Below are 21,014 nucleotides of genomic sequence, written 5' to 3'. Positions count from 1 at the left end.
AGCATCACAATATAGAGTGAGAGGGAAAAGAAAATCATCTACCCATCACAGAGACAGAGAGGAAAGGGAAGGGCGATTCAGGTGAGAACTACAGCACACGATAAGGGACAATAGTATTTTACAGACCAATTAAAATGTTTAAATCCAGCAGGGTGAATTCATCTGGAATGAATGACAGATCATTTTGTTTCTCTGTTGGACTGCTGAGAAACGCAGAAGGGAAGTAAGAAAAAAGCTTGACGACAGATTTATAGTTTGTTGTGTCAAGTCTGAAGTGTTGGATCAATTCAAAATGTCTGATGGTTAATCCAACCGGATTAGACACAACAAGTGCTGAAAAGACAAATCATCTGAGAACATCACAATTTAAAACTTTCCTGAACTGCTGACAGTAGAGGAAACAGAAAGAAGATTGTTTACCTTCATTTACACGTGCACGTCACCAAGCTGCTATAAAATGACTTTCTTCTTTCTCATATCAACTAAAATATGACGATTTATGTTATGTGATGCAGTAGAATTAAGACTTGAAGGCCGTTGGATTGATGTGATTGTATATGGCTTTACCAGTTTTTATTCATTGAGTTAATGAATCACTGTTGTACTATGTAAAAACAAGTGTTGTAATGTAAAAAGGTCGCACTACTCTGCACCATCCACACAACAATATTTTCTTCTGGAGAAGCTGATTCTTAATTTGTTAAGCTCTTGTCATGCTTCACTATGATTGGCTCACCTGTTTCAGAGCAATGAGACCAGTCATGTGAGCTGAGAGTGTATTTCTTAGTCACTGCACCTTCCGATCTATAGTCAACCTCAACCAGCTCTTTTGCACTTGATACTGCTTCATGTACAAAAAGGAAAACAGCGGGTGCACTTGGAGAAGCCCACACAGTCCACGTGCCCAAGACCGGCTACTCTGTGGTGGTCATTATGCAGTTAAAGCAGGGCCCTCACACTTATTTTGTCTGACGGAAAACAAGAAAAATGCCTCAGTCCTCAAGGGAGAAAAATCAAAAAACAAACAGCCATTAATTGTATTCACTGTCAGACTATTCACAGACCTGATTCCTGAACTGGTAAAGAGGGAATGGGTAGATAGGTAACCTGAAGAGACACTATCACTGAGTCATTTACATTATGTGGGTCAGGGTTAATAAACTGGAGCTTCATGCTGATCTGTGTGACTGGTATTAACATCTGAAACTGCCCATGGGCCTGAAAACTCTCTGTATATATTATGTTTATTTAATTTCTGAGGGATCAATAAACGTTATCTTATCTTATCTTATTATTCTTTTTTCATGGAATTTTAAACCATTTTTGCCAGTTCAAAAACCAAGTATTGTGTTATGTTGTGCGAGTTACTTTTAAACCAGTTAGCAAAACATCAGTCTGTCAATCAACAGGTTTTAGTCGTTCAGTCAGTCAGTAAGGCTGCAATTAAGTCAGTTAGTAAACAAACAGCCAATGAGGCATTCTGACGGGTACACAGGAATCCAGTCAGTTAACAAGTCATTTCTATGACTCTCCATCTACATCTGTGTTCAAACCATGAGCAGGCCTCCAGTCTGTGACACACACACAAAACCCCAAGGCCAGTGCTTTGTCTTTGTGACACATTCATAAACCCTGACACACACATACACACAGAAGCTTAACACCACCCCACCCCTTCACGTGCACATTATCACATTGTCCATTCAACCGCATTCAACCATGTGTGTGTGTGTGTGTGTGTGTGTGTGTGTGTGTGTGTGTGTGTGTGTGTGTGTGTGTGTGTGTGTGAGTGTGAGAGAGAGCGTGAGAGAGAGAGAGAGAGAGATTTGTCATACTGTAATCAAAGGTTTAGGTTAGAGGAGAGGAAGTACCGGTAGCTACTAAAGCAGAATACACATATTGTTCCTGTAACAGTACATTCTGTCCATACTATACCATACCTATGTTTTTGATAAACTATATCAATGGGACATTCTGAAGCTCACTAATGTAGAAAAATAGTGTCACACTATAAAAATGAAAATGATGAAAAATATGAATGTATTTTCTACTTGTTACAATTACTCCGTCTTATCTCAACTTCAGCTCCAAGCAATTGTGCTCCAAGTTTTGAAACTGGAGTTCCTGCAATGCTTTGAGCGGTGTAAACAGGAAGTGTAATGCTGCCATGGATTGAGCGTCAGCTGTGTAAAGAAGTGGAATTAGCTTACAGGTCTGAAAAGTGAAGCCAATGTGGAAGTGCCTCAAACCTGTAGTCTTTCTAATGGACAGCAGGGGGCAACTCCACTGGCTCCACTGAAATGTGTTTGTATGGAAGTCTGTGACAAACTGACCCTACTTCTCACTCACAGTCTATATTCACGGTCTCAGTCACTAGTTTGAATGCTTCTTCAATACAGCATTATGTTTGTTTGGTAAATTATGGTCCTATTCAGAGTAAAATAAACAGTAAAGTAGGGCATGCTTTAGGGCAGGACTACCTTGTGACTAACCAATCAGAGGAGGTCTTTGGGGAATGAATGTTACCTTTGGCTCAAAAAAACCAAGATGGCGACGCCCATAAAGCCAATGTCAAGGCCTCAAAATGGCAGTCCACAAAGTGATGGATGACGTCATGGTGGCTACATCCACTTCTTATATACAGTCTATGGGATTCAGTGAGTTACCAATTATGCTACAGCATACAGTAGAATTAATATGTAACATACAATACGATTCTATTCTATACTAAACTATATCATATTATACTACACTATAATATCACATACAATATTACACTATAGCATAATGTGCTGTCCTGTACTACTCTCTTGGATATTGTTGTTTCTGTACCAGAGCAACCAGAAAAACATTCCTGTACATTAATAATATTTGGACAATAGCTTCACTCTTCTGTCTGTAATACAATAATATTCCCATACGACAGCTGGGTCCCTCGCTGTGAAAACCTAAAGAGACACCATCATCAGAAACAATCCAAGCGTTCAGAGTTGCAGCTCTGACCATTTATCTCTCCATAAGTTCAATCTGTTCTGAGCAGAAATGTGATCTGACCCAAGCGACCTCCAGGCTCGGATATTAGATTAGCAGGGGAGGCTAGCGTTTCAGCTAACCAAATCACAACCAGGCTAATGACACCACGAGGTGAGGGTCAGCCTGACCTTTGACCTCTCTGTGTGCTGCTGTGGACCTGTCACAGGGGTAATACTTTCCCTCCTTTCTCCCAGCAAACAGGGTCATGTTGAAAAAATACTATTACTACTAATGCTACCATAAATACTTTTGAAAGTATCCATCTATAGTTTCATTATAGATGTTGGCTGGTATGAATCAGATGATAATGTCTGCAGGGCTTTGCACCCTGAAGGAAGCAAAACCACAGCACAAAGAGTGTGCATCTGTGTGTGTGTGTGTGTGTGTGTGTGTGTGTGTGTGTGTGTCAGTTTTTGAGGGAGGGGGTGATGGGGCTGTGTCCAGCAGGGATCTTTGACCTCCCTGGGGTCACGTCCCCCACCAGAGGCAGAGATGAGATACTCTCCTCCCCTTCCCTCAAGTATAGGACCACATTACTGATCTACGGGGATATGATCAGGTTGTAATGCAGCGGCAGATATTTTGTGTTGAACAGACGGACACTGCACTTACTAAAGTTATTAAATAATACATTAAAAATAAATTTCAGATCTTCACATTAGAGAAGCTGGAAGCAGAGAATAACTGACATGAAGACTCTCTGATCACTTTTTCTATCTATTGTTTGGGAGCATTTTGTTTCCCAGCAAAGAAGCATCGATGATCAGAGCTCAAAAAACATGAGCATATAAATGAGCTTAAACTGCAGTCACCCAGGAAATACCCATGTCCCCAGCAGTTGTTCTTACCACTGATGAAAGGACCTTCAGGGCTACAGAGTGCTGCTTTAGTGTTTAAAACTTTTAGTCACTACAGCATGATAATGTTGTTCTGGGTTTATTTTGTTTTGCTTGATGTACTGAAAATTTACCATAACCTGTAATTATTCTGACATTTCCATCCATTTACTGTCCATCGTTAGTGTTTTTCCTGTATTCACTGGATGTATTATTACTGTTTGTTTGCTTGTTTTGGCAACATGTTTTTTCCATGAAAATGACATGCCTATAGAGATTCAGTTAACTAAATTGGTGTGTGTGTGTGTGTGTGGGGAAGTGTGAGTGAAAGAGAGACAGAGAGAGAGAGAGAGAGAGAGAGAGAGAGGGGTTGGTGTAGACCCTAATGACATCCCTTGACAATGTTAGGAACGTAATTACAGCACACATACAGACAGGTTTCTATTTGTGTGTGTGTGTGTGTGTGTGTGTGTGTGCAGCTGTGGCACAACTAGCAACAACTACTGTCACCTGCGCATCCCGAACTGTGTGTGAGAGACAGACGGGGAGACAGTCTATCACCACCTGTCTTTTCCTCTCCCCTTCTCTTATCCTTCTCTCTTTTCCGGTGCTTCCATACCTTCCTCTCTTCTCTATTCCTCCCTTTACCTTTTTTCCTTTTCCTTTCTTCCCCTGAGTGTAGGATTCAAATCTGATACTATCCTTTAACTGCACTCCTCCTGTCTCAAATTAATCTGCAGATTTTTTTTTTAATTAGTTGGTTATTGTTTAGTTTGTAATGTAAGTAAATAATGACTAATGTCCATCAGATCCCAAGCTGACGTCTTCAAATGGCTGTTCCAGTGATGTAAAACAGAAAAGCAGTAAATCATCATACTGGAAACAAACAGAATAATAGCGAGTGTGAAATTAGCAGTCTGTCGATTAACCAATCAGTTAATCAAGAAAACACTGTACTACTTTTATCAGATAAAATGTACAAGAGAAATGTCATTGTGTTTTATATCTTCACAATATCTTTGTGTTTAGGATTCTTCACAAAAACAAGACATTTGAAGATGCCTTGAATTCCCATAACTTGGCATTTTTAGCAATTTTCTGACATTTCATGTATTCACTTATTTGATCACAAACCACACATTTGCAGCCGTTTCTTCATCAACCACAACATAAAATATTTATTTTCTTGTGCTTTTATTATCTTTTACATGCAATTTAATGTTTCTGTGTCTTGTTTGCATTGTGTTGTATGTCCCTGTAAAGCACTTTGAATTGCCTCGTGCCTGAAAGGTGCTATACAAATACATTTGTCTTGCCTTGCTTTGCTAAGAGAGAGAGCAGAAAAGTTTTCAAACTCAGTGGGCACAGCAGAGGAGATTCCGACTCTGCTCTGTATTTGAGGTATCTGCTAACAGATTTAATACTGCAGAGACTGAATGAAAAAACACTGCTGTCAATAGGAGAAAAATGAGCTGTGAGAAATGATAAATTGTCAGACACATCTGCGATATTGACTGGCTTGAGAGAAGGATGGAGGGAGGAGGAATGAAAGAGGGAGAGCAGACAGTAAAGCAGTGTTAGAGCCATTTTTGCTGTATTTTTACAATATATCATTGTTGGTTGAATGTAAATTTCCCTTTGGACATTAATTCTGTTTTGTTTTCTGTGATTTTTGAATCCAATACAGTTAGATAGTGTGTGTGTGTGTGTGTGTGTGTGTGTGTGTGTGTGTGTGTGTGTGTGCGCCTGTCTGTGTGTCACACCAAACCTTTCAGGGAAATGTGACAAAAGATAAATGGACTGGAAAAGTGTGCATTTTCTACCTGTACTGCAGGTGTCAGTCGTTTCATGGGAGAAATGTTTCACACCTTATTTTGTGTGTGTGTGTGTGTGTGTGTGTGTGTGTGTGTGTGTGTGTGTGTGTGTGTGTGTGTGAGTGAGAGAGAGAGAGAGAGAGAGAGAGAGAGAGAGAGAGAGAGAGAGAGAGAGAGCGCATGTGAGCACACTAAACACCTAACTGCTTTTAACACCATGCAGGTCACAGTACACTGGCATTACACATAGGCTGTGCAGCACTGATCATAAAACACACAGGCACACACACACACACTATGATTAACCTACATTCAGAGTCACCCGAGCAAAACTACCGAATTCAGCAGAACATAAATGATAAATGAGTTTTTAATGTTACTCATATTAAACCAGATGAGGCTCCACAGGTCACCGGGGAAAATGCTCCCATGCGTTGACACCTCAAATGTTTCACAGAGACTTTGAGATGAAATGTGAGCAGCAAAAGTTGCTTAAGACATGATTAAGTAATTTTTCAAAAATGATGAACACCCTTGACTGACTCCAGCTCCTCACCCTGTACCTAACACCAGGTTTCTAGGTCATTGTCAGTGAGCATTAGATTCCCTAAGAAAAACTCTGAGGTCCCCAAGCAGTGCTCTATGCAAGTCAGAAAATGGATATTCTACACTACAGTTCAAAGCATAGGCACAATCACAGTCAGAGCTTTTGTTTTTCTATGCAACCACCTCCTTCGAGCCCAGGCTCTAGGTGGGGGATGGGGTGCGGTGCTCGCTTGGGGTACACGTAGTTTTTTTTCTTCTGTCATGGAACACCACATCTCTCCTGATCTCTATCACTTGCAATAGTAGTGCAAGCTGTTTAGGCTGTATATACCAAGTTGAAGTGTGTACATATACATTTTTCCCTCAAATATGCCTACTCATCACTATGTTGGCCTTCCTGTACAGAGAATAACTCATTAAAACTAGAGCCAGCTACACCACCTCAGAGATAAACAGGAGCTCTATCATAGATGGTCTGACATCATTATGTGAAGGATTAGCTTTACAGGTATGGTGTCTACATGGGTTTAAGTCAGTAAGTAGTAATCAAATGAGCCTTTTTGTTTGTTTTTTTTAAAAAGGTTAGGGTGAGGGTTATTCATTTTCATACCTGCTGTGATGTCATCATCTGTAACGTCCATTTCCTCCTCAGGAGCCTTGGTTTCTACTGGCTGAGCCTCAGGAGGAGGCGGGGCTGGAGGGGAGGTCTCAGTGGCTGTCCCAGCTGGAAGGAGACAAACATTTGAATTAATGAATTATCATATATCAGCCTGTACTGCCATAGAGAACACATGGACCACCAGTGTGTGTGTGTGTGTGTGTGTGTGTGTGTGTGTGTGTGTGTGTGTGTGTGTGTGTGGAGGGGCAAAGGAGCACTACCACATACACGTGTACTAGAAGTGCATAAACAAACATAAGTGTGAGGCATTTCGATGACCCTCCCCCGTTGTGTGTGTGTGTTGTTGTTAAGCTCATCACACCATGTTTCTGTGTTGATCCTTATTATCAGGCTAACTGTCCTAGTTAAGTAGCTAATAAAGCTTTATTGGGCTTCCTCGTTATCTAGAGAATTAATGGAAGCACACACACACACACACAAACACACACAAACACACACACACACACACACACACACACACGTCCCCTCTATATTTAGTGTTTTCATTTAGCCTTTATCTCTCCATTGCCAATTAGGAGTGGCTTTTCATTAGCGGCTGGGTTAATGAATGGTGCTGCGCTAATGAATGAAGAGACGAAAGGTAACAAAGCCTATGCTGAGCTAATCTCTGGGAAAACAGCCTAATTAATGAATTAGACACATGCACACACTCATAGACCTCACTTCCTCACCACTGTTTATCCCTGTGCAAGAAGACAACATCAAAAAAAGAAATAAGTAAAAAGAAAAAGAAAAAGCTTATTCTTGGAAATGATATAACTTGGTTTTAAACCCCTCAAAATATAACAAGAATAATAAAAAAAACACCCTAAGTAAGCCAATCCAAAACTGTAATTATACTGTGTGTAATTACATTGATTAATCCTGGTTAACATTTTGCTTCATGTTCCAATTAACCTGCACACACACTGCTGATAGCTCAACATAATGACTCTGTACAGCTTTATATCACACACACACACACACACACACACACACACACACACACACACACACACACACACACTAAAGGCTGATGCACAGCCTGGTTTTGTTAATTATCTGTCTCAAACATTTAAGTGATAAAAACTTAATTGAATTTAATTAAAACATAACTGATGCCTCACTGTGATTGGACAAAAAGACTGTCTGATGTTTCTACATAAACAGAGCTCTCTCGCCTTGCAATTCAATTTCAGTTCACATGTTTACAGACTAGAAGCACAACAGTGTTTAGTGCCAAAGCCAGAACAGAAAGGAAGTTACACTAAAGATGCATGCGATAAGTGGTAAGCATTTGACAAGAATGTTGATATGGATTGTACATTCTTTTCTTTCTACAATATCTGTGCATGGCAGCTATGTCATGGTTAAAGGCACAATATGTGAGGAATAGCCAGGATTGTAGTTTCAAACATTCAAAAACCAGCTAAGAATATCCAGAGAATAGTAAGAAATAATGGTATTGATGCTATGTCAAACACATCTATGTAGTGTTTTGCAGAAATATCTACTGAAGTTAGCATGTTAACCAGCTACCCCTGGCCTGTAATTGTCTTGTGATACCAGTTTGTCCATCAGGGGCGATAGTGAGTTACTGCAGTGTCTAGTTTTATTTGATTTTATATTATATTTTATCCTGTTCTAATCTTAACTTAATTATCTGTATGTAAAGTATTTTATATGTTTCTGTGGCATGAAGGGGCTACAATTTTAATTTGATTGGGCGACGCTGTGTTTTAAATGAAATAAATGAACCTTGAAACTTGAATGAGATGAAGCAATAGCTATATATATTTTTGAGGACATTGCAAGGCACAGTGAGGGAGGACAAAGGTGGAGACATGGGAGGTAAAATGTTGCCCCCATATTATATTGGGGTTTTTTTGAGCAGGTGACCAATGTTTAAGTATTGTACCTTGAAGGGAAATATCCTGGTTACTGCAAATAAACAATAGTTAAGGTATGCTTAGGGTTAGGCACATAGACTGTATATGGGGTGGGCGTAGCCAATGTGCCGCCCCCTATTGATTTGCGTGCTATTGTTTTAAAGCATCATTTGGCATTTTGGCTGTCAGCATCTTGGTTTTTTTCCCCAACAACATTCTGCAAAGACTTACCTCAGATTGGTTGGGTTTAGGCATGATGCACCTCTAACTGGTTAGTCACAAAGTAGTCCTGCCCTAAAGCAGACCCTGCTTTATTGCTTATTTTACTCTGAATGGGACAATAATTTACAAAATCCTTTTATTATACAACATCCTTTGTTAGAGAAGTATTGAAACTAGCGATTGAGACTATGAGCTCATCACAGACTTCCATGCAATTTGGAGTCTTTTTGGAGCCAGTCGCCTCCCTGCTGGCCTTCAGAAAGAATGCAGGTTTCAGATCTTGAAGCTACATCCACTTCTTTTATAAAGTCAATGGTACGGCATGTAAAACACTTTGAGATTAGGGAAAGACCGTGGTTGTGGATTTTGAAAAAAACATTAATTGCAGGTCCATGAGAGGACACAAACTCGGGTTTCCTGCAATTGAGGTCAGATGAGCTACACACCTATCCATCACCAGACACCCCCACCCTTACTCTCCACCTTGCTACATAAAGGACACACCATCTCCTGCATTGGCACTTGATGTAAGTCATGAGACACAGATTGGTCCAATGATGAAATTATGTCACTGTAGTAACACTAAAAAAAAAAGTGTTTTATAACAAACCACAGTGCAGATTTGGCTCATTTCTAGTCTGCATGTCTTGTTTAAAATGGTTTATATTTCCTCTTCTCCTTTCACACACACACACACACACACACACACACACACACACACACACACACACACACAGGCTGGGCATATAACTCAACCGTCCTGGTGAGGGGATGAGAAAGAGAGGGATGCAGGAGCTGAGGCTGAAAAAAAAGAGAGGGAAGTGGAGGAGGGGTAGATGACAGGGAGGAGGAGGAGGAGAAGGAGGAGGAGGCATTCTGCCCCACTCCAAGGTCAAGCTTGTCATGTCAGCCATGACACATAGCTCCCAGCATGCCTTGTTAACCTCCAGGATCTTGTCCTTCTCTCTGCTGTCTGTTGCTCTCTCTCCTCCTGTTTAAAACACTTCCTGCTCTTTACATCACAGGCCGCTCACCTCTCTTTCAGCTTCAATTTCTTCTTCTTCATTTTGATTGTTTGTTTCTTCTGTGTATTTGTATTATTTTAACAAGATTAATTCCAGGAACTATTGATAAAGTGATCAATGACCCATTTATATTTCAAGGGTTTTCATGGAAGATGAGACAGGTCAGTCTCATTTTTTTATAGTGTTAATATGCATTTTTGGATCCTTTTTAGAAAAAAGTTTCACCATTTACTTACATATTTCAGATATGTATCCTGCCTTTTTTCTGTATGTTTAAAGACAGCAGGAACACCTCCAACCTGTTCAGTGTTATGTTCATTTTTCATTAAGTTGTTACATTTATTTTTACAAATCTACAAAAACACACATATATACACATATATATATATATATATATATACACACATATACGCACATATATATATATATATATGTGTGTGTGTGTGTGTGTGTATTATAGAGGAATATATAGATGATTTATATCATCATAGCCTTAGAATATAAGGCTACTCAACTTCCATCCAATAAAGAAGGAAGAAAGAAAGTGAGGGGAGGGAGCGAGAGAGGTCAAGAAGGGCAGGTGAGGAAAAGGAGCAAAGGGAAAAGAAATGGGGCAGAGGAAGGAGGAGGGAGGAGGACATGTGACAAAGAGACAGATGCAAAAACTAAAAAGGTGAGGAGGAGATGAGAGGATGACAAGCAGGAGAGGTAAAGAGGAGGAGACGGATCTTTATCAACAGCAGGACTGGGCGATCGAGTCAGATCGTAACCTAAAGCCTGAGGAGAGACGGAGGAAATGGTGACTGCTGTTCAGTGATCAAAGAAACAGCTGCTTCACACACGCACACAGTTTGACCCTTAAAACTGTGTGTGTTCATGTGTGAACAATGTGGGGGACTGTGTTTAATCAAGTGTGTGTGAATATGAGAGTGTAAAGTGTGTGTAGAGCCCTTCTCTAGCCATCCCGCCCCCCCAGGTTGACTCTTTATCCCTGCCCAGCCTCACAGGCTCTCTCCCAGACCTCCACTGCTCTGTTTCTCCCCCCTGCAGCTCTGGAAGTCTTCCACCCTGAAGATTAAAGCTTCATACTTGTGCTTCATTGTTAGTTAGAACTTCTGTGCAGCATGTCTGGCTGGCGCAGGTTGGCAGATGTGATCATTGCTCCCAAGAGTTTGGCGGTGACTGGTGATGCTTTAGAGGTGTTGCTAGTTGGTTTTTAAACTCTAGAAAGGGCTAACTGTTTCCCACTGCTTTGGGTCTTTAGGAAAAGCTAGGGGTAACCATGACCTTATTCCAGCTCCGTACTTCAGAGAAAAATACTGATGAGCTAATTAAACACAGCAGCGATGATGGAGATGGTGTGGACAGTTTATTTATTTATTTCTCTCTCTCCTTCCAAGTGCAGGTTAACAACTCCAGCTCACCCCGCTTCCTTTGTGTTAAAGCCTTTTAAACACTTCCAGGAGAGCTGAAAGGTCATGGCCACTGCTTTGTATGTGTGCGTGCATGTTGTCTGGTCAGCCCTTATGCTGCGACAGTGGGATTCCGTCACTGACTCAGTGACATTTCCTCTGCACTAAAAGCTAATGGATAAATACAGGTGTGTTCCTTGAAACACCAGCCTCTCTGCTGCTGGAGTGGAGGGGAGGGCAGGAAAGTAGAGGGAGAGTGGGCGGGAAGGAGAGAGGGAGAGAGGGAGAGAGAGAGGACTACAAAGCGCCTATTTGATGACAGTGTCTACAGGGATGTGATAATATGTTATTGTTACACTGAAATCTAAAAGTTACCGTTGATTTTAATATTCTATTTGAATTCTGCCCATCTTCATCCTGAGCAGCTTACACTGTCTGTCAACACTCGTCTGATATCATGGAACAAATAGAAGCTGTCATTTTATGTAATGTAATGATCCACACTGACTCCAACATGTGTTAAGATGGAACCCCTGTGATTATTTATGCTCCCATACATTTTTTTTCCCATACTTTTTTCAGGCTGTTACACAATGACACAAATATATGCTGCTTATGTGTTTTGAACTTATTAACTATTGTATATCTCCACTGTATATCTATAATGGTCGATCAAGGCATGGAGCTGAAGAGCAAGTGCATTTTTAACATTACACAGCCTGGTGAAGACAATTTGTCCTGCCACTGTCCTCTGTGTTGCTGACAAGACAGCTGCCTCTGAGAACAATGGAGGTCAGAGTTGGTGTGGATTGAATGGATGGATGCCTCGGTAGTGCTTACACCACACTGACGCCTAACTTCTGAAGTGTATTCCCAGTTAGAGACCAAGATAAAAACAGAGTTTATGTTTAACAGCCTGTGCTGTGGACAGGGTCCTCTTAATGAATCAATTCAACATTTTCTAATAAGAAACAATATCTGTAACAATTGAATTCAAAGCCTCGAGTTATGTTCCTGCTGCAGGTGCTGGTCAGCTTCAGGGCAAAAGTAGACCTGCAGTTTTTATGGGATGCTAGAGAGGGTGTCAGGAGAATTTTGAGTCTAAAGCATGGGGTCACAGCCAGAAAAGGTCAACACTCTGTGTATTACATGAAAGAAAAAGGCTGGATTTTGAACTAAAAAGGTGTGGAAATGACACATTTGACACATCTTAACAATAGACAGACGCAACAAAAGCTTCAACTTCAAAGGACTTTTCCAGAGGATTCAACACATTCCCGACTTTCCCATGATACTCCAGGATTTCCAGGACCAGCAGGAGTCATCTTACTGCTTGTTCCAGTCCTGCTGTGCAGCACACAGATCAAATTCAATGACCCTTTAACCTCGCTCTATCTCTCTGCCCCAGTTCCCTCCCCCCTCTATTCTCCCTCGTCCCCTGAGGTCACCGGCCCATCACTCCCCCCACCTCCCCCGCCTGCGGTACTGCTGTGGTAACACAACACTGACCGGTGCCCGTTTCCATGGCTACTGTTCCCCTGAGAAGCCCCCAGCATCCTCAGCAACTACAGGGCGACTCCTGAACACACACACTGACACACAAAGATAGCATTTTAGAAGGCCGTTTCTAGTAAAAGAAGGTGGAGATTCACCTTTCTTCCCATCAGCAGGTCTAACTATAGACAGAGAGAGAGAGCAGGATCATTCAGAAGGCAGGCAGAGAGAAAGAGCACAGCGAAGAAAAGAGAGATACACAAATGGATAAAGTGAGGGGGATAGAGAGATATATAGATTGATATCTCAGATTTGTTCAAGCAAGTCTAGCTACCCTGCTGTATCCATAAACAGTGGCAGACAAATGGCCACAATAGAGGAGACAAGTGTGGATGAGCGGGATGAAGCTGTAGAGATTTGTTTTAAGTCAGAAATCAACAAGCATAAACATAACGTCAGATTAAATAAATGAAATAAAACTAAATTACATAGTCTGATTATCAGGTTAGGACTTGTGCTAACAGGCAGCTGTGCAGCTTTCAGCTGAGTGCCAATGCTAGCATGCTCTTTAAATACACCTTTAAGGTAGCATATTATCAACTACTGGATGTTATGTGGAACACGTTAAATGTCATGTTCACTAGTTTGGGTTTAATTAGTTATTTGTTGCTATATAAAGGGGATGCGATGTAGGTCTGTGCAATATGATGATATACTTGTTGTGATGATAGGAAATCATTGTTTCATTTCATTCTCTATCGTTGATTTTGTTTGAAGTTTTACCTTACATCAACGTCATCCTTCACTCTGTAAATTCACCTTGAAATTTTGTTTTACAGTGAAATGTATCGTTATCAGGTTATGAGATTTTGGTCATATTCCAACGCTTTAGTGTGATGTGTGATTATTGACACCTCTTTACATCCAGTCTACGTTCAGGTGGGAGCCACTGCCGCATCTGGGATATTTTAGCTTCATCATTTTACGGTGGGAGGAAGTGGAGACACACTGTCTATCTCTATGTATAGTCAACAGTGAAAACCTGGCGTCTACATTACCCACAATCCAGCTCGAGTCGACTACCGACAGCTCAGTCGGAGATGTGGGTGTGTTATGCCATTAGCAGCTAATGTACTCTTGAGCCACTAGCCTCAGGTTGAGATGGAAAGCTGGCTACAGAGAATTTGTTTGGTTTGTTTTTCACAACTCCACAATACCTGCAAACACACATCTTCATGTGTAAACTCCGAGTGTCTTTTCACAGTTGGAGTGTGTGTGCATGTTTGTTTTCTAACATTTACACGTTAATATGCTCACAGTTAACAGCACGTGAAAGGAAAAGTGAGCTGTAAACAATGGCAGTGGTACGATGTCATTGTGTGACTAAACCTCACCAGAATCAACAGAACTAAACACAGATTTCTTAAATTCTCTTAGTGTGAGGTACTCACGGGAGCTGACAGTGTCCACGTATTGAGGCAGGTAGGGAGCCCACAGGTCAATGGTGTCTTTACGTCCTGACTGGCCAATCCTTCTCAACTCAGCCAATAGAAGAGCTTGTGCTGCTTCTCGCACCTACAGCCGCAAAGAGGGTAAAGTTGTAACTGTTCTGATTATTATCTTCTATAAAGAATCTTCAGGTGAGAAACCATGTTTAAGGTGATGCTTAATGTCCAACATTTTCACTTGAAAAAAGGAACAGACCATTTTCATTTGTTGGATGATCACCATGGCATATATGTTCATTAAAATACTGTTGATAATATATAGTATATACATATCATTTTTAGGAGACGGGGTTGGCCTGGGAGAATTGGCTTGGAGCTGTGCATACAATGTGTGTGTTACCTCCAGACAGCGGTCCTGCCATCTCCTCGCTAACATCTCCAGCAGAGGAGGTCTGTACTTCTCCAGGCCAAGGAGGTCGGGAAGCATCACACAGTGCATGGCTGCCAGCTGGCTCCAACCTGTACACGTACACACACACGTACACACGTACACACACACACACACACTCAGTCAGAAAAGACTACAGGGAGGCTCAGCGGATTGTTCTATATTTCAAGGTCTCTGACACGCTCATACGCAAACGTCACTGCAGTCACATAAAAACACTTTCATGCTATACTAGACACCATGAAAATGTCAGAACAAACAACATGCTGATGATGTAGCTTTTCTTAGATATCTTATTACTGTAACAAAGTGTAATGCCAGGTTCAGACCACTGTGGTCACTGTGTCAGATTAGGAGATTATCATAAATTCTTACCATGACTTGGCCAAGAGACATGACCGACCAATAATTGCTTGCCATCTTTTTACAACATGTGTGATGTCATCAGGAAGGAGGCGCTAGGAACAGTTCAGTCAGTCTGATATTGGGTGAAGCTGGCCTTAGATAAACCACCTGATGGCACCTGACTTCTTCCATGTCACACTTGGAAAAAAAGGACATTTCCGCATTTCCCATAATGTTCAATTATTCCTCTAAGAGTGTTTAAAGTCACTGTGTTTGTCTGGCATTTGTTTTTAAAATCGCCTCTTCAGGCTGAAAAAAAACCCTGTTTTTATATGACAGCAGTAAGTTTGTCACGTCCTTACACTTACACACAAACTCTCTCACACACACACACACACACACACACACACTTTATACTTATGCAATCCTCACACATTACCAACAGTCAGGTACAAGATGGAAATAACTTGGTTATCTTTTGTGGTCTTGGTTAAAGCAAAGTTATTGTTTCTGCTAACCAGAGCCTGAGTATGTTTGATGCCGTTTAACAGGAACACAACAGATATACAGCACTGCCAGGTGGATCAACAAAAGCCTCATAACGATACCTTGGCATGATGAACTTAGGTGTGTTTTAGTTCGTTCAGAAATAACTACAATGTGTGGAAGATTTTACTTGAAAACAAAAAAACATTTTTAAAAAATTAAAAACAAACTTGGAAATTACGTAGCTGCGACAAGTACATAGCTCTTTTACTCAGTCGCACTATTCTGAGTGACTGATGAAGAAAAGAAACATTCAAAATGTCTTGGTATCGCTTTAACAGGGCTCAAATCTGGCTGTATCAGTCTGAGCCATAGTAATGGCACATATCTGTATTTTACAGCAAACACAACAGAAAAGTACACCAGCTTGTCCACGACAAAAAATGGACTGAGATGCTTATTTGCTGATTCTCAACATAAACGAAGGACCTTTTCCACATATATTGGTTCAATATATGGTTTCCAGAGAGGATGCATGTATGTTAAATGCACTTGAATGGACATTGAATTGCTTGTAAGCAGGAAAGAAATTCCAAATAAATTTCTTTGCCAAGGGCTCCATGTGAACTTACCTCCGCCATTGAAATAAATAGGGAAAACTCAAACCATTAGGTTTATTACATACATACTGCATTCAGGAATATTCTATGTAGAGGTTGACAGATATCTTGTGATGAATCGCATACAAATGAATAAAACTATATTGTCAAATATATGATATCATCATAATAACCAAATTAGCTCTGTATCTGCAATCACAAAAAAGAATTATGAAAATAATTACCTGTCAACCTCTAGTTTCAACATTTGCAACACTGTCTTGCAGAAACCTTAAATGTTAAAAAAACATCATTTCATTAAATAATTTCCTAAAATCCAAGTCAAAACTGACTCCTTCCATCACCACTATTAATGCTTATTATCATCTACCCCTTCTTCTCTGTTCAGACCGTTCCCTGCATTTAGATATGAAACAGCGAAGCAAATGCATACTGTGATATGCAGCTGTACAGGTGCTTTAACTACAGCTACAACAACTGTTACATTTCTGCTGGTGTTTCTAACAGTTGTTGCTGCTATCACAGATACTACTATTGCTGCTGCCAAAAACAACTAATCCTGACGTGGCGCTGCTACGACTACTGCTGCTAATAACTACAGAGCGCTGCTGCTGCTCAAGTTGGAAACCTCTCTCACAAAAAAGACCCGGCCAATACAGCAGCATAAAAAGCTTCAGTAAATTTTGCCAGAAAAACTCACTTTTTTCAATCAGTTACTTGTAATTGAGTCTATTTATGTTGCAGTATTTGTATTTTTACTTAAGTAAGGATGAGAATATCTCCTCCTTTACTGGCTACAAGAGGGGTTAAGAACAGAGACAGTCATTGCAGTCATGCAGATAACTGAGAATGTGATGTCAGATTGATCTCCTGCATTTAATTTTCTTCTGCAGACTATTCCAAGTGGCTGGAGCAGAAATCATGAAGGCTTTCTTTCGCATCGCTGCTGCAAACAACTATTTCTGCTGCTGCTGCAAATGATTATTCCCTATATTATAGTAATAATAATAATAATAATAATAATGTTTCTGCAGGGCAGTGTTTTGCGAATCAACGTAATATAAAAACTTGACATATTTAGTACAGTTGCTCCTTAATCCTACAGAAAAAAAAACTTAGTTCTAAATATTCCTATGTGTGCTGGGAACGAATGAGCCTCTGTGTGCATGCTTGCTTTTTTCCACGTATAAGATTAAATAAAAATAATCCTGACCAACTCTCTTTTAGTCTCTGAAAATACTAAAACTAAAGGTAATTAGTTTTGAAAGGCACTTGATTTCCCTAGAGAGACCACAAATGTGGAACAATTGAAATACCGTAATTACTGTACTATAAGCACATTCATTGTATGGGGAGATGAGGCAACAAGCCCCCATGGTAATAACCAACATCCTGTCAAAAAGAAAACAGCATTAGGCTCTGTGAGGGACACCAAAGAGACTCCAACTACAAGTTACAATGACATTTTAGGTCATTTACAATAAAACCTACTGCTGAAACTTATCACTCAGTCTTCTATTCTTTTCATTTCAAAATTTGACTTATACATTTTGAAGAGGAGTACATTGTAAGAGTACAGTGTCAGATGGATGTGCTGCAAGTGAAATCAGAAGAATGACTAAATGACAAACAAGGGAAAAGTGGTTTTAAATTTACATTTGGACCGTTTAAATTGTTTTTGTTGGCTTGTTTTTTTCCCTCTGTGACACGCCACATTCTATCAGGTGGAAAGAGCAAGCATGCAAACAGTGAGCATAGAGACACTGAAATGTCAGGACACATGGACATTCTGACAGACAGGTAGACTTAGAGACAGGAAAAACAGAGTAGGACTGCACAATACTGCCAACAAGACAAAAGACTAGGACATAAAGACTGTGGTCAGTTCACTCTCAAATACATCAGTTCCAAACAACAGTAAAGTCAAACTTTGCTGATGACACAACTCTTTGTCTCGTCAAATATTGGTTCACAAATAAACCTGTCCTGGGTGACTGCAAGTTTCAGTAACTTGAATTTAAGTTGAAAATAATTGCAGACATATTACACAGTTCCAACAGCTTCCTGTGGAGTACTTGTTTTGATTATTGAGGTCACAAATTAATGAATTTGTGGCAGATTGGCTTAAAGCATGCAATTGGCACCCTTTCTACATGTTCTTATACTACTGGTTTAATACTGAGAGATGTTATGAATAATTTCTTACCTTTCTTACAGTATTTTCATATTTTATGGTTTAATTTACCACAACAGAGTCACATCACAATGTTTGGCAGCATTCAAATTTCTTTAACCGACTGGTTTGAAAGTGGATTGAACTCAGCTCTGATGGACAGGCAGATAAACAGACAGCGCTGTAGACCAAAACAAGGACAAGGACACTGCAGATAACTGGAGCTAGACACCTGAGATGAAAACCTAACATTGGCTGTGGGAAAACACTACACTGATGCAAGAAAGGAGAAATGAGGTGACAAGAGAAACAGGAAAACAAGTGGGGAGAGGAATAACTGGTGAAGGAAAGAGAGTGGAGCAGGAGGGAAGTCAGAAAAGGAAAAACAGAGATAGAAATGGAGAGTGAAAAAGGAGGAGGAGAGAAGGAACAAAAGCAAAGACAAAAGGAAGGAGGGTAGGAAGGACGATCTAGGAAGCAGGAGATCTCCAAAGACAAAGATCATAAACTAAAAGAGGAAAAAAGAGAATGGCAGCGAGACTTTTCCTAAGTGGTACCCATCAGTTCAGTCTGTACCTTCGTTGACTGAGAGGATGTTATAAGAGGCAGGGCCTGGGCTGGGTGAGCCAGGGGCTCCCTGAGGGAGGCCCCCAGGGGCCCCCAGAGCCCCAGCAGTGGTAGCAGTAGTAACAGTGCTGGTGTTGGCTGTGGCAGCAGCTTGTAAAGGAAGAGAAGGAGAGAAATAGTCAAGATGGAAAGAACAGGTTAGGAAGATATAAATATTATATATAAATAGTAAACAGAGAGAGGAGACAAGCAGTCGGGAAGCAGGGAAGAAGAGAATGTATTTACACTGTACAGGAAGAGAAAACAAAAACCCTTACACAAAAGAAAAGACAGGAGAAACCCATCGCACAGGAATAAGTGTGAAGGTTAAACAATGCTCTGCACAAATGAAAGTCATGTTGAGTTTAGATTTTTTTTTTTTTTTTTTAAAAAAGAAAAAAATCAAGTAAAACATTGGAAAACGGAATAAAGAAATATAGCAAAATAAACCTTGGACTCAACCCAAATCAAGAACATTGCCACAGGATAGTTCTGCAAAACAGTGGACTGCATTCAAGGATACGATTTTTTGTCAATTTCAACAACAACGCTTTTTTTCAACTAATTCTTTCCATATTTACACATGGCAATTACGGTACGGTTAAGATTAGGGAAAGAGTGTGGTTATGGTTATCTGCGACGGGACGTGATCTGCAGTCTCCTAGATGAAAGTCAGACACTACAAAAGCATCCACCACCCAGACCACGACACCCTTCTTTTACACCACTGTATGTGTACAACACACTACATTGATAGCGGACATATTCCGTGAGGTGCTAAATCAGCCAATGAACATACGCACACTGGGCTGCAGGAACTGGAGGATGGAAAAGTTGCACAAAGTCCAAATCAAAGGATTACAGCAAATGAATGCATGCTTTTCCTTTGGATCTGTTACTGTTAGGGATTAGTTATGACAGATTCCCCTCCAAACCCACACAACTACAATGCTAATTAACCTAAACTGTGATTAGCATTATTCATTTGCAGTCGATCATTGCTGTTCAAACAGCCCAGGAGTTATCGTGTAAGTTGGGGTTGATAATGAGCCCAATGTTATTGCCTTCAGCCGTCTTCAATCAACTTTCACACACACAATTCTACAGGGAAACTCCTACATTAAGAATAATGTTATCATGGTAATAATTCTAGCGGTTAAATCTACACCTGCTACTTTCTATCTAATTCAACTTAAGCCCCATTAGTTTGTGACCATAGTAATAGCTGCTAACATTAGCAAGATTTCTCCAGTTCTACTGTTATTGACACCATTATGTCAAATACATGCAGTATTTTCATGTAGCTTGAGCAAACAATGTAGGACATATTGATTGACATTATGATACAAATTATTAAATTCATTCAGATTCATTGAAGGATTCAGATTAATATGCTAATGTGGGTCAATTCAGTTATTGAACCAGTGATTTGGACTTTTCTCCTGATCTGGCCAGATCCTAATCTAATCCAAAAACAATTAACTATCCTCCACAATCTGGTTCGGCCTTGCATCCAACTCTGGACAGTGTAAAGCAAATATGTCTAATTAAATAAAAAAAATATATTGATAAATAAATAAATAAAACTCCAACGAAGCAAATGCCAAAAAAGATATTATTGTTATTATTATTATTGGATTTCTATAGAGACCCAAGGAAGCTTTACATAATACAAACTAATTAAAAATAAAAGGAAAATGTCCCAAAAAAACCAAAAGCTAAATAATCTCAAAATTCCAAAAAAAAGAGACAACAAACAGGAAAAATGGCCGCAGCAGAGAGGGGGACTTCCTACGTGGGGAAAAATGACAAGATACAAAAAGAGACATTCATAAAAAGGCACATAAATGTCAAAATAAGACTCCAGTGAAACAAAGTTGACACTTGATTTCCCAGCAAGCGCTTGGTAAAGAGATGCGTCTCTGTTAGTTTGGAGATGAAGACCAACTTTACCCAAAC

At 40.2% G+C, this 21,014-nt stretch overlaps 1 protein-coding gene across 1 annotated transcript in view; it reads right to left on the bottom strand.

The window, feature by feature from the left end:
• The window catches only part of LOC139218478 (WD repeat-containing protein 7), a 95,531-nt gene that overhangs the window by 36,397 nt on the left and 38,120 nt on the right, over nt 1-21,014 (bottom strand). Inside the window, exons 20-22 of the mRNA XM_070850049.1 lie at nt 14,778-14,896; nt 14,381-14,504; nt 6,840-6,953 (exon numbers count right to left, since the gene is read on the bottom strand). Of these exons, the coding sequence (XP_070706150.1) occupies nt 6,840-6,953; nt 14,381-14,504; nt 14,778-14,896 (357 nt within the window). The remainder of the gene's footprint in view (nt 1-6,839; nt 6,954-14,380; nt 14,505-14,777; nt 14,897-21,014) is intronic.

The sequence above is a fragment of the Pempheris klunzingeri genome, chromosome 19 (assembly GCF_042242105.1).
Source record: "Pempheris klunzingeri isolate RE-2024b chromosome 19, fPemKlu1.hap1, whole genome shotgun sequence".
NCBI lineage: Eukaryota > Metazoa > Chordata > Actinopteri > Acropomatiformes > Pempheridae > Pempheris > Pempheris klunzingeri.
Note: the sequence above shows the minus strand (reverse complement) of the source record. Positions and strands in the feature narration are given on the sequence as shown.